We start from the raw sequence: 14,460 nt of genomic DNA, 5'->3' as shown, positions 1-14,460 counted from the left end.
ATTTAGCACACTTTTTCACACGGTTAAATGTCCAGGTCATGATGTTTTCTAACACGAGAGGTAGGAGTTATGATGTGTGTATGGCTCCCGAACACTCCGATATTCTGTTGCTGTTTTGGCCAGCTTTGAATCGGGGCAGCCCGAAGATAATGAACACTGAGCTAAACTGAATTATGCCTTCAATTTTGCATTTCATATTCTGTGCTTCTCACTCTTTTTTTGTTGCCATTGTGTGTTTTTTTTGTGTGGGGGTTGGGGGTTGATGTTTTTCTTTGAATGGGTTCATGGTTTTCTTTGTTTCATGGCTGTCGGTGGTGAAGACGAAATTCAGGGTTGTATATTGCATACATACTTTAATAATAAATCTACTTTTAATCTTTTTGAATTAATTTTTGAATTAATTGTATACTAAGATGTGGGTGCTTTTCATCTTTTCCACCACAGCCCTACGATCAAAACAATCTTTGGCATGCAGTATAGAGACCTTTTAACAACCCAAAAAAAATTTAAGTCATTATTTCTTCAAGCAGGAGGTATGACTTTAGCCATAATTAGTCATAGTTATGTCTTTGAGTATGAGATGTATAATTATTGCTGAGAAAAATCTGAAAAGATAATTCTTGAGTTTTTAAGATCATGGATTACAACCAGTTTATGTAAATATTTTAAAATAAAATTGATTTTGAATATTGTTTTTATTTTTCAAATCTTTTGTTGATATTTGTTCAGTCCTATCTGAATATCCCAATCTTAATTATATGTTCTTTAAGTTTCAAATATTGGCTAAATATTGGCTAAAATTGGCTAATTTCAAATATTGGCTAAAATTGTGCATTCTTTTCTTTCCAGTTTGCTATTTATGTGACTCCTTCAATAGGATTGACTGCTTAGGCAGATCACTGAAATCACTGCTACTTGATTCCAAGGATAATGTGGACTAATGTGACCAGAATTAGAGAAGACAAAGTTCATTCAGTATAGATTTTATCTGTGGCTTTCTTCATAGTTAGCAGTGAGCATTGTCATTTTTTTAAAAATCTGGCCACAAATTCAAGGCCAGAACCATCATCCTATCCTCTTATGAAGACAGATCCAAAGCACTCAATCAGTAACACACTGATGCCCTCTGCCTCCACAAAAAGGCTTCTTTTTTTAAAAACTGAAATGACTTTCTGTGCTCGCTGTTACAATGCAAACAACGTTAAAATATTTAATTTTATGTTCTCAGAGACTACTTAATGTATGACTACACATGGCATTAATAATCTATCTACTGTTATCATTGAATAAGCATTCTAATGCACAGGGTATTTCTCTCTCATTACTACACAGCAGCAAAAACCCTCCAATAAATAATTTTCTAAATTACAGAGCATTAAAAGCTCTATAAGCACAAGCAAACAAAATAATTGTCAACATTTCAACAGTATGTTGTAAAGAAATCTTATTTTAACTAACATCCACTGAAATTCCTATAACTAAATCAGAATAATCATTGATCCAAATATTTTCCCCTTTCTATTTCCAAATGTTCATAGTTCTTTAATAAGTGCAGCAACTTGCATTCTGAACTAATACAGCTAAAGCTATATAGTACATTTCAAGGCAAAAAAAATCCTTGTCTTAAATATTAACCTCAACTATTCTAAATGAACATATTCTTACATATAAAACCAGTAGCTGTGAATGTGCTCAGAAGACCCATTAAAAAATATATAAGTTGTATGTCCTGTACAAAGTATTTGAGGCCAAGTGTTAAATAACCACTTCTCTGTGAGCTAATTTTCAAAGCAATCTTCTATATATTTCTATACTGAAATATTTCTAACCATCTTTAATTCTGTGTCCAATTGATCTAATTCAGCTGCCAATACATTATTGAAATGTTAATGTCATCTTTAAAAGATAATGGCTGGTATATATGCTCAAAGCAAATACTTACGTTTTGTCTGTTGATGTTTTCAAATACCATTCATAATTACTGTAAGTTAATTAAATGTTTTCAGATAGAAACCAGATTTAGCCCATTGCAAATCTGAAAATTTATTTTAATTTGGATTCCTTTATTTTTGTTTTACACTGTTAACTCTTCAACTTGCAGGCTTAAGATTCTACCATAATTAAATTTAATTTTCCAACCTGCTCTGGAAAGTGGTATGCAAAAGAAACTATCACTGGTTGAATAAGGTTATACTATCAGAAAAAGAAATTTATTGTTTTGGGGCAGCAATAAATTGCAATTCATAGTAATTTTTAAAAATGATATATTATAAGAAGTATATAATTTAAAAAATAAATAAGTAGTGCAAAAAAGAGAGGGAAAATATTGAGGTTGACTTTCATGGGTTCAATGTCCATTCAAAAATTTGATGGCAGAGGGGAAGAAGCTGTTCCTCAAACGTTGAGTGCATAACTTCAGGCTGTTTACCTCCTCCTTGAATGTAGCAATGATAAGGAGTCAAGCCCTGGTTAATGGGGGTCCTTAAAGATGAATGCCACTTTTATTGAGACATTGCTTTTTGAAGGTGTCCTCAGTGCTGGGGAGGCTAGTGCCCATAATGGAGCTGGCAGAGTTACAACCTTCTGCAGCTTTTCATGATCCTGTGCAGATTTCTACCCCACCCACCTTACCAGATGATAATGCAGCCCGTTAGAATGCTCTCCACAGAACATTTGTAGAAATTTTCAAGAACTTTTGTTGAGATACCAAATCTCCTCAAACACCTAATAGCTTATGTCATGCATTCTTGTTAATTACATCAATACAGTATGTTGGGCCCAGGATAGATATTCAGAGATGTTGACTCCCAGGAACTTGAAACTGCTCACCCTTTCCACTGTTGATCCCTTAACGAGCATTGGTGTTTGTTTCCTTGACTTCCCCATCCTGAAGCCTGCAATCAATACCTTGGTCTTCCTGATGTTGAGTACAAGGTTGTTTCTGCAACATCACTCGACCCACTGATCCATCTCACTCCTGTAGGCCTCCTTATCACCATCTGAAATTCTGTCAACAATAGCTGTGTCATTGGTAAATGTGTGAATGGTGTTGTGAGCTGTGCCTAGCCACAGAGTCTTTAGTATAGAAAGAGTAGAGCGGAAGAAAGCAATGGCAAACCATTTCTATTGAAAAATGTGCCAAGAACAATCATGGTCATAAGACCATGATTCTCCATTTCATGTGGTATGGCACATATGATGATGATGAGAGCAGTGGGCTAAGCACACATCCTTGAGGTGCACCAGTGTTGATTGTCAGCAAGGAGGAGATGTATATATGATCTGCACAGACTGTGGTCTCCCACTATGGAAGTCAAGGATCCGGTTGCAGAGGGAGTTACAAGACCCAGGTTTTGGAATTTCTTGATTAGAACTGAGGGTATGATTGTTTTGAACACTGAGTGTAATCAATAAACAGCAGCCTGATATAAGCATTGCTATTGTCCAGGTGGTCCAAGGACGTGAGGAGAGCCAGTGAGATTACATCTGCTGTAGACCTACTGTGCAAGAGGCAGATTGAAGCAGGTCCAGATCCTTGCTTAGGCAGCAGTTGATTCTAGCCATGACCAGCCTCCCAAAGCACTTCTTCACAGTAGATGTGAGTGCTACTAGGTAATAGTCATTCATGCAGCCTCCTCTTTTCTAATTAGGTGCTGATATGATTGTCATCCATTTAGTATCTGGATACATTTTCCTAAAGTTGAATTCTAAATAGTGTTAAAGATTTGGAGAAACATGAAGTTTTGATTGTTGCAGAAGTTGTGAAGTCAGATAAACAGGAATATATAGAACTATGAAAACTTATGTCTAATCCATGCAGCCACAGGGGAGAAAAAAGGCTAGAATGGTCTGCGAAGGTTATTGCAGACTCTCCTTTAAAGGCTAAAGCTGCCTAGGTTGAAATCTCAAAACAGCTCAGAGACTGAGGGTTACAGAAGAACAAAAGATTTAGATGTTTAAAGGCAAAGGTAGGCCAAAGAGCTGAAAGTAAGACTAGCTATTGGAAAAGTTAAAGCAGCAGTACTTTAAAGTCATGCATCTTGGGAGAAGCTACTGTGCCTGGTTACAGGATGACCATTATAAGTAAGTATATTTTGTTCTCTGAATTTCCAACTACTGCATGCAGCAGCTTATCATTCAATGTTAAAATTTCAATTTGAACTGAAACAATCCCACTGGATTGCCGTGCCACATCTTCCTTACCAAGTGGGTAATTCAAAGCATAAGAAATTTTGTCACAACTATCTCCTTGGCACAATCATATTCAATGCCAATCTGCATTGTTTGCTTATCATGCGTTGCTTTCCTGAACAGTCACTATTCAGTTTCAATACTTCAAAGCTGCAATACCTGATATTTCTGATAAGCTGAAGGTGGTCTGCACATGTCAACACTAAAGAACAGTCCTGGTATAACTTACACAATCACAGTATTTCTGCCAAAGAAGGCTTCTATTTATATTGCAACACACAAAATGCTGGCGGAACTCAGCAGGTCAGGTAGCATCTATGGGAATGAATAAACAATTGACATTTCAGACTGAAACCTTTCTTCAGAATGCCAAAATAAAAATGTGGGGAGAGAAGAAGGAGGTGAAGTGGAAGGGAATACGTGAAGCCAGGTGGGTGGGGAAGGTCAAAGGCTGGTGAAGAAAGCATTTTATAAGAGAGAGTGATCCATATGAGAAAGGGAAGGAGGAGGAGACCCTGGGGGAAACGATAAGCAGGTGAGAAGAGGTAAAAGGCCAGAGTGGGGAATAGAGGAAGACAGGAGGGGGAAGGAAAATTTATTTTTACCAAAAGGAGAAATCGATATTCATGCCATCAAGTTAGAGGCTACCCAGACAGAATATAAAGTGTTGCTCCTCCACCCTGAGGGTGGCCTCATCTTAGCACAAGTGGAAGCCATGGACTGATATGTTGGAATAGGAATAGAAATCAGAATTAAAATAGACAATAGACAATAGGTGCAGAAGTAGACCATTCGGCCCTTCGAGCCTGCACCGCCATTTTGAGATCATGGCTGATCATTACTATCAATACCCGGTTCAGCCTTGTCCCCATATCCCTTGATTCCCCTATCCATAAGATACCTATCTAGCTCCTTCTTGAAAGCATCCAGAGAATTGGCCTCCACTACCTTCCGAGGCAGTGCATTCCAGACCCCCACAACTCTCTGGGAGAAGTTCTTCCTTAACTCTGTCCAAAATGACCTACCCCTTATTCTCAAACCATGCCCTCTGGTACTGGACTCTCCCAACATCTGGAACATATTTCCTGCCTCTATCTTGTCCAATCCCTTAATAATCTTATATGTTTCAATTAGATCCCCTCTCAATCTCCTTAATTCCAGCATGTACAAGCCCAGTATCTCTAACCTCTCTGCGTAAGACTGTCCAGACATCCCAGGAATTAACCTCGTGAATCTACGCTGCACTTCCTCTACAGCCAGGATGTCCTTCCTTAACCCTGGAGACCAAAACTGTACACAATACTCCAGGTGTGGTCTCACCAGGGCTCTGTACAAATGCAAGAGGATTTCCTTGCTCTTGTACTCAATTCCCTTTGTAATAAAGGCCAACATTCCAGTAGCTTTCTTCACTGCCTGCTGCACTTGCTCATTCACCTTCAGTGACTGATGAACAAGGACTCCTAGATCTCTTTGTATTTCTCCCTTACCTAACTCTACACCATTCAGATAATAATCTGCCTTCCTGTTCTTACTCCCAAAGTGAATAACCTCACACTTATTCACATTAAACGTCATCTGCCAAGTATCTGCCCACTCACCCAGCCTATCCAAGTCACCCTGAATTCTCCTAACATCCTCATCACATGTCACACTGCCACCCAGCTTAGTATCATCAGCAAATTTGCTGATGTTATTTTCAATGCCTTCATCCAAATTGTTGACGTAAATTGTAAACAGCTGTGGTCCCAATACCGAGTCCTGTGGCACCCCACTAGTCACCACCTGCTATTCCGAGAAACACCCATTCACCGCTACCCTTTGATTTCTATCTGCCAACCAGTTTTCTATCCATGCCAATGTCTTCCCCCCGATGCCCTGATCTTTGATTTTACCCACCAATCTCCTATGTGGGACCTTATCAAATGCCTTCTGAAAATCGAGGTACACTACATCCACTGGATACACTGTTTCAACATGTGTATTTAAAGACTATTAGAGCCAAAAATGTAATTTCTGTAATTTGGAATATAATATTCCCACATGATAATGCTCAAATTTACTGTTCTATTGGAAGTTATTCTGGTTAAAGATTGGTCGGGTGTGTTCTTTTAAGGATATACTGAATATTGACTAAAATAAATAATAACTCAGCAGGTCAGGCAGCATCTGTGGATACAGCAAGAGAGTTAATGTTTCAGTTAAAAGATTATCAGTCCAAATGCAAAGGCATCAACTTGTAATACCTCTCTTTCACTCACTACTGCTGCTGCTTGACTTTCTGAGTACCTTCAACAATTTGTCTTTCTTTCTGTTTGCCACATTCTGCCTATATTTGCTTTTTTTTTATTACAGATTATCCAGAATGGTGTAAGTGGATCTTATGTATCCTCTCCAGAATGCAGATGAGATTAGTTTAACATTGCATGTGTAAAATAAGAAGTTAAACATTGTGGCATTCTCTCAGTATTGAAGTGTCAGGGCGGATATACTTAAGCCTCTGGCATGGGCCTTGAACCCACAGTCTTCTGAATTGTCCACCGGAACAGTACCAACAGAGCAAGAATCCAAACCTTCCTTTGTTGTGCCATTAGAAAGTCATCGCTCTCAAAGTTCCGCTTTTTTGTTGTTTCTTGAAAAACTTTCTCTCTCTTTAATATCGTGATTTAAAATCACAAACGAATGCAACTTCAACAATTACAATGTCTGGTGCAAAATAAAGAATCGTATCTGTTCATCGAGTGGGAAGTAAGACCCTGGAGGAATACAGGTAAGTCCGTTCCGAAATCAACCGTTTCCACACAATTATTTTTTCTAATATATAGTTTCCTCTTGTCCGGATATCGACAAAGTCAAACTGGGAGTTTTCTGTGTCAGTCCTTATTTGTGTCACCCTGCACTGCCATCTATTGGTCACTACAATGCTCAGCGGCTTTTATTTCGCCGGTTGTTTGCTTGTTATTTAGGAAATGGCTGGAATGACAAACAACCAGGCTGAGTATACTAAATACTGACGCTCCTACAAATGGTTTGTTAGCGCTGATTTATTGCCCTCTTAAAAAATATGGACTGGATCACCCTAGCTGGAATGTAAAACAAAACTCAACGTCAAAATATACCACCAAATGAAGATCACTGTTTGAAACTAGTGAAAGACTCTGGCTTTAAGATTTATTTCCCTGCTATTATTTGCGCAACGCGCGTCTTCCATTTCAGATTTAATATTGCTCCCAAATTACAGAAAGGCTTGCTGTTGAGAGAAGCGTTTGGCTTTCAGTGGCTGTGGACAACGGAACGGGAAGGCTACGATGCTAAGGACTTCGAGCGACATCCTTCCGCATTCCCCGAGGGTTGATTTAAGTCCACATTAATACGACAGTGGATTTCTCCAGACAAGTACACTTCATAGCTCCATCACCCGAGTTTCCACTTTAAGGCGATGCCAGTGGATGAGATCGCCACAGCCATATTTTACAGATCGCGATTAAGGGAAGCGCTGTCATCGTAGAAGGATGAGATTATATTTTTTAGCAGCGAAATGAAGGGCAAGAAGGCAGTCTATTGGGCTGGTGATTTCCCTCCCCGGTTAGCCTTTGGTAATCGCACGGTAAAGTTGTTGTAAGTGAAGTGAGAGAAGTCTCGCATCGGCTAACCGTCGTGTTGATAATGTGAAGCAGTCTGCGAAAGCCTTAGTATAGTACCACACGGTAGATACATATGCAGGAGAACCACTTTAAGCATTCCTAATCACATATCCAACAGTTTAACTCGAATCCTGGCCGGAAACGCACCATCTCCTGCAATATTATGACCTCGCAGGAGCCGAGCTGGGTAAGTAAATTTCAATTTAATTGTAATTCGATTCAGCCACTGTAATCTCTCGATTCTGGAAGTAGGTAGGTCGCTTATTTTGAAACGTATTTCTTGATGCCAGATGTATTGAGTTTCGGGCAAAATAATAGAAAGATAAACCCTCTGGCATAAAAAATATAGAACACACACAGCGGCGATCTGGAGAGAGACGCGATTTTGGGCATTTCTTGAATACTAGTGACTTAGGCTTGTTCATACAGTGCTAATCCTGAAGTTTAAACGCTTCCCATCTTTGCATACTATACCAATAAATTGGATGAAATTGTGAACTTTCTTTTTTATTCGGTGAGGTGGGGTGATCGCGGTGGGAGATGGGTGGACGGAATGAAATTTGCCCTTGCATACAGTATCGAGGGAAACGGTGGGAGACGCTGTTGGTGAAGGGGGAAAGAGCACAGTTCTCAATCGTCCATAATGGGATGGGGGGGGGGGGTTCCTAATAATCGCGTTGAAGTGCTTAAACGTCTAATTGCGCTTTGTTTAAATGTTGTGCTGCAATCTTCTGCATACGTATCCTTGAGATAGCAAAGGGATGAGACGAGCAAAAAGCAACCATGCTCGAAACGAAGTGATTTTCAGCATCAGTAGGTGGAAATTTACATGTCTTTTTTTTCGCGAAGCTTGTGTGATGCAGTGGTTGAAAGAACAAAAAGAGCGGCAGGAAATCGGATTTGTTTCGAGCTAGATGAAATTTGGGTATTAAATCGCTGTCGTAGGATATTGGCTTTCCTTTAATCAACTTGTGTGTCTTTTACCCTGAGGGATGAGGGTCTGCGACAGTTCTCGCCGATTCTAACCAGCGGTTCGTGCGCTGTAGCATTGGCGATGAGCTTTAGCCATGACAAATCTTCCAATCTAACTACTGTACTGTACTTTCACCGGGCTGCTTTTGCGAAATTTCGCATGGAAACACAGTTTCAGACATGGCTGAATGGACTGAGCTGTTCTTCAAAACCGCCTCTGTTTGCAGAGATGGGGTAAATCAGTGGGGGGAGAAATCAGCATTCTGGTCGGATGAGAGCGAGGGAGAAATATATTTTTAAAACACGTTCATTATTACTTAGTCGTCTTCTATATGAACCGCAATAGCTTCTGAAAGCATTCAGCTGCGTATAACTGAAAGCGTGGGCTTATGTTCTATGGAGTGAAAGCAAATGAACAGCTTATGTGGAATTATTTGTAAAAGATACACATGCTTGGTGAGAGCTATTTTTAGTCGAGGGTTCTTTTTCAAAAGGTCACGATTTCCTTTTAATTGAAAACTTGTAAGTGCTGGCACTTACCAACTTAACGAGCTCTATTGTTGGAAAAAAATATTTAATTGAAGATACATTTCTGAGATCTAGACAAATGCATGTTGATGGTCCAGTGACGTTAACGCAGTATGTGATAAGTGACGCTTACACTAAATACAACTTCCTATCTCAACTAACAGAGGCTCCAATCATTCCTTATCCGCCGTGTACGTCTCCTCGACCAGTGCATTGAATGAGTGCATTGAACTGCCGCCAGTGGAGGATCTGGTCTCGAATTTAGAAACAAACAGATCCCTGAAATTATACCGGGATGTCATTTTAACTTTTGATGACCTCGACGTCATTGCAGCGATCAGTTGGAGAGCTGATGGCAATTTTGCCAACCGATTCTGCCTTCAGCAAACAGCCCACTCCCTTCAAAGTGGTGATGGTGGCGGTGTGTGTATGTGTGTTGGGGGCGGAGGAGGTGGGGGAGCAGTTATTTTGGTGACGTTAGTCGATCGCTTGCAATGGAAAGTATTTACACTCTTTCTTATCTTCTGAAGGTGATAAGCTGTAACAGAGCACTAGAGTGAACACGGATTCGCACTCGGACAATGAAAATGTATGTCTGGATCACGCAGACCATCGCCTTTGCATCCTTCGTCCTGTCTTGGGCTGAAATCATCGAAAGCTACGGAGAGATTTGTGAAAACCTTTGCTCTTGCGAGGAGAAAGACGAAATACTGGTCGTGGGTTGTGAAAACAGCGAGATTATCAGCCTCCTTCAGATCAGCCCGCCGCGGTTCTCCGTCTATCATCTTTTTCTAACCGGGAATCTGCTGCACCGATTGTACTCGAACGAGTTTATTAATTTTACTGGGGTTTCTATTCTCCATCTGGGCGGTAATGAAATCCAGGACATCGAACCGGGCGCTTTCAACGGGCTGCGAGCCACCAGGAGGCTGCACCTTAACAATAATAAATTAGAAGGGATTCGAGATGACACTTTTTTTGGACTGGAAAATTTGGAATACCTCCAGCTAGATTATAACTACATCAGCTCGATCGAAGCCGGTTCCTTTAGTAAACTGCACATGCTGCAAGTCCTGATCCTGAACGACAATCTCCTCAGCAGTTTACCCAGCAACATCTTCAAATATGTTCCTCTCACGCACCTCGACTTGCGGGGTAACAGGCTCAAGATGTTACCGTATGCGGGGCTTTTGGAGCATATGGACAGGGTGGTCGAGTTGCAGTTGGAGGAAAACCCCTGGAACTGCACTTGTGAGCTCATCGCCCTGAAGGCTTGGCTGGAGAGCATTTCTTACACGGCCTTGGTCGGGGAGGTTGTTTGTGAGACGCCTTTCCGACTCCACGGCAGAGACCTAGATGAGGTCGCCAAGCAGGAGCTCTGCCCCAGGAGGATGAACGTGGACTCGGAGAGGAAACCCGTGCCCCCTTTGACTACGCACGGCTATTTCTACACCACCCCAGCGCCAGCGACGTCGTTCATCACTTCATCGCCTGTATCAAAGTTCCCAGCGAGGACCCCTAAAGGCACGCGCCTCCCCAAAGTACCACGTGTTCGCACCACCTCCAAGGGGCCCTCCCTAAAAGAAGGATACAACTATGGACCCATTTTCGCCTATCAGACCAAGCCTCCCGTGCCTTTAGTGTGCCCTCGCCAATGCACGTGTAACATGCAAATCTCCGATTTAGGTCTTAACGTAAATTGTCAGGAAAGAAAGATCGAAAGAATATCCGAGCTGGAGCCAAAGCCCTACAACCCTAAAAAAATGTACCTCACAGGGAATTACATCCTGACCGTGCGACGCTCTGATTTCTTTGAGTCGCCCGGATTAGATTTATTACACCTTGGTAACAATAGAATAACAGTTGTTCAGGACCGGGCTTTTATGAACCTGACACACTTGCGCCGACTTTATCTCAATGGCAATTGCATCGAAAGACTCACTTCAGAAATATTTTACGGGCTGCGAAGTTTGCAGTTCCTCTACCTAGAGTACAATGCCATCAAGCAGATAGTGCACGATACTTTCCGGCCGGTCCCCAGTTTGCAGCTCCTCTTTATAAATAACAACCTGCTAAAGGTTTTCCCCGTGGATATCTTTCTTGGCTTGAATTTGACCAGGCTCAGTTTGCGGAGTAATCGTTTCACCTCCCTGCCTGTGGTTGGAGTCCTCGAGCAACTGAAATCCTTAATACAGATCGAGTTATATGAAAATCCTTGGGATTGTACGTGTGATATTGTGGGCATGAAGCTTTGGCTGGAAAAGCTTAATACCGGGACTCTTATAAACGAAGTAATCTGTGAATCGCCCAAAAGATTCGCAGGAAAAGACCTGCGAGCGATTAAATCGGATTTAATCTGCCCTGATTACTCAGATATAGTGGTGTCGACCACCAGCCCCACGGTTACCCAGTCCACGGAGGCACCCACTACCGCAGCCACCCCACTTCAATACATCAAGGACACTGGTTCTGTGCCGCTCTCTGTCCTTATCCTGAGTTTGCTTCTGGTTTTCATTACATCCGTGTTCGTTGCCGCTGGTCTCTTCGTGCTGGTAATGAAACGTCGGAAAAAGGCCCAGAGTGATCGGGCCAGCACTAACAACTCGGACGTGAGCTCTTTCAACCTTCAGTACAGTGTCTACAGTCACAGGTCGGCTCCCAAGGTTAAGGGTCCAGCGAGTCAGGTGTATGAATACATTCCCCAGCCTCTGGGACACATGTGCAAGAACCCCATCTACAGATCCAGAGAAGGCAATTCAGTAGACGACTACAGGGATTTACATGAGCTGAAAATCGCCTACAGAAGCCAAGCAGAGGAGGAAAGAGAAAACCAGCTGAGAAGCCCCACGTACAGCATCAGCGTCATAGAGCCCCATGAGGAGATCTCCCCAGTGCAAGATGTAGATCATTTCTACCGTGGGATTTTAGAACCCGAGAAGGTGTCACCCAGTGGGAACAGTGTTGACTATAAATATGGTAGCCCACCAAACTATAATTACTCACCAAACTATGAAGTTAGACGTCAATATTTACATCCGGAAAGGATGAGGGAGACGGTGCTCTATGGGGCACCCAGTAATTTATATGCTGAGCAAATTAGAAATGACTATCTGGAACTGAAGGCAAAGCTTCATGCTGAGCCGGACTACCTCGAAGTTCTTGAAAAACAGACCACCTGCAGTCAGTTCTGAGCCAGAGAGTTGTTTATATACAGTATTTATTTATAATTACCTGTTTTATTTTCTCTCTCTCTCTGGTTAGCATAAATGTTTGAGGTGAAAGTGCCTTGGCACCAGATTGTCACCTTGAATGGATATTTGAACAAGGGGTGTGCACAGCACAAAAACAGGTCCATTGAAACATTTGAATTTGCTGGGATCAAGGAAGTTCAACTGAAGATTGTCCTGATGATTGATGGCAGTAGGCATAAGTAACTGTTTTGGGTGTTACTGCTTCTAAATGAACATTGCAGTCATTCTTATTATCTTTTGGGAAACAATACATTTCCACAAAACTGGCAATACATCTAAGTGTGCCAATAAGATTGTTGTTTCTCCATAACACATTTATTCAAGCTGAATATTTTAAGTTATGAAATAGACCCAGTGACCTACTTCAAATCAAACAAAATTTAACAAAAAAGTCTCCAACCAAAACATTTTGCTTATTCCTAGATGACATCAAAATAATGCATGATGTACAGAAATCCATCAGTACATTGCAGTTTTACTGCAGGATCTAATATACCTGTCATAGTGGATCTCAGTGTGTTTCGGATGACTTACAATGCACAGTTTTGAATTTGGTTCTAGCTTCAGTCGTCTTTAAAACTAAGATCAAATTGGCCTTCCAGTTCAAGAGACTAGCACACCCCTAATTTTAGTATGAAGCTCTTATTCTTTAAATGGATGTCTTTGTATGCATTCTGCACTTTTAAATTAGAAAGAGACCTCAGGGTCTTTAATATTCATCTCAGAGTTGCACAAATCAGTGTGTGCACTGGGGCCATGCAGGGCTATATGATGGATTGTACAAAACTGTATGTAATGTCTGTACCCTTGTAAAGAAAAGGATTTGAAAGGGGTAGTAATATTACACCACCAGGTGTTCAAACTGGCTATTTGTGTGGCATATTTTTTTTACATACAATATATAGTTTAACAAAAAATAGAAATTATAAAGGCAATTGAATTTAAAAAATGGCAAATTGTTTTCAGTAGCTATTAATTAAAGAAAGCCAAATAAAAAAAAATAAAAAGCATTTGTCAGAGAGCAGCATTTTAATAGGGTTTACCATTGCTCATTTTAACTATTTGTTATATTGGAGTTGTGTTCTTTAAGTGAAACAGATTTCTGCCAAAATCCAGCTGCAGCTAGAATATCCGACTTTGAGGTCAACATGTTGATGCATTAAAGAAAAGCAATTGTGTAAAGGAAGCAGTCAGAATAAGATCTGGAGTTCTGTTTAAACTGATTGCATTAACATCCCCAGTAGAGGTCTCTACAAATACATGCCATTAGCTGGTCGGTACACATTCAGTACATATTCTATATCAACTGGTTTTACTCTTTGAAAAAGGTCATTATCTTATATTCATATGACAGAGATTCATTTAGTTAGGCACCCCTCAGTACTCCACACATATTTATTTCAATTCATTGAACATCTTGATTTCCATAAAACTGCTGTGGTATTTAGATGTTCTTTCAGTACTCACCGCATTTTTTTTTCAGCCAAATATAACATGCAAGAATTGATGTTGAGTTTGCTTAATTCATTAGGCGGTGTATAGCATCTTCGTGAAAAGCTTTTAACCAGATTTTTATATTGGTATGTTATACTTTTAATTATTTAAAGTACAACATTTTTCTGAGAGAATTGACTAAACGCAAATATACCTCAAGTACTTCAGCCAGAAATCATAACTGGATGAAATGCTCACTGAAATCTTAAAATAAATTTGCTTCTCATGGAAATTCACATGGAAAGTAGTAGTTAAGTCTATGAGAAATCAAAACCACCATAATTTCTCATGGGGATTTGGAATTGTGGATTTAATTTCATTAAAATATTGTCTATTTTGTTAACTGTTATATCTTTTATTTTTCCCTGATTAACTTATGCTAA

At 40.5% G+C, this 14,460-nt stretch overlaps 1 protein-coding gene across 4 annotated transcripts; it reads left to right on the top strand.

Moving 5' to 3' along the window:
* The first annotated feature begins 7,265 nt into the window (after positions 1–7,265).
* Positions 7,266–13,448, top strand: LOC140715313 (SLIT and NTRK-like protein 5). Of its 4 annotated transcripts, none has more exons than XM_073027344.1 (2): positions 7,266–8,019; positions 9,863–13,448. In XM_073027344.1, the coding sequence occupies exon 2, from the start codon at positions 9,914–9,916 to the stop codon at positions 12,521–12,523; it is 2,610 nt and encodes an 869-aa protein (XP_072883445.1). In that variant the 5' UTR covers positions 7,266–8,019; positions 9,863–9,913; the 3' UTR covers positions 12,524–13,448. The 4 variants fall into 4 exon arrangements, with proteins under 4 accessions (XP_072883445.1, XP_072883455.1, XP_072883471.1 ...); XM_073027354.1 differs by lacking the exon at positions 7,266–8,019 and adding an exon at positions 8,551–8,645; XM_073027370.1 differs by lacking the exon at positions 7,266–8,019 and adding an exon at positions 9,167–9,260.
* The last annotated feature ends 1,012 nt before the right edge of the window (positions 13,449–14,460 follow it).

Source organism: Hemitrygon akajei, chromosome 2, assembly GCF_048418815.1.
Source record: "Hemitrygon akajei chromosome 2, sHemAka1.3, whole genome shotgun sequence".
Taxonomy (NCBI): Eukaryota; Metazoa; Chordata; class Chondrichthyes; order Myliobatiformes; family Dasyatidae; genus Hemitrygon; species Hemitrygon akajei.
The sequence above is the reverse complement of the archived record's forward strand: the minus strand, read 5'-3'. Positions and strand labels throughout refer to the sequence as shown.

Bases quoted from the DNA above. Each gene is read 5' to 3' on its own strand.
- LOC140715313 (XM_073027344.1), top strand. From the start codon at position 9,914: ATGAAAATGTATGTCTGGATCACGCAGACCATCGCCTTTGCATCCTTC.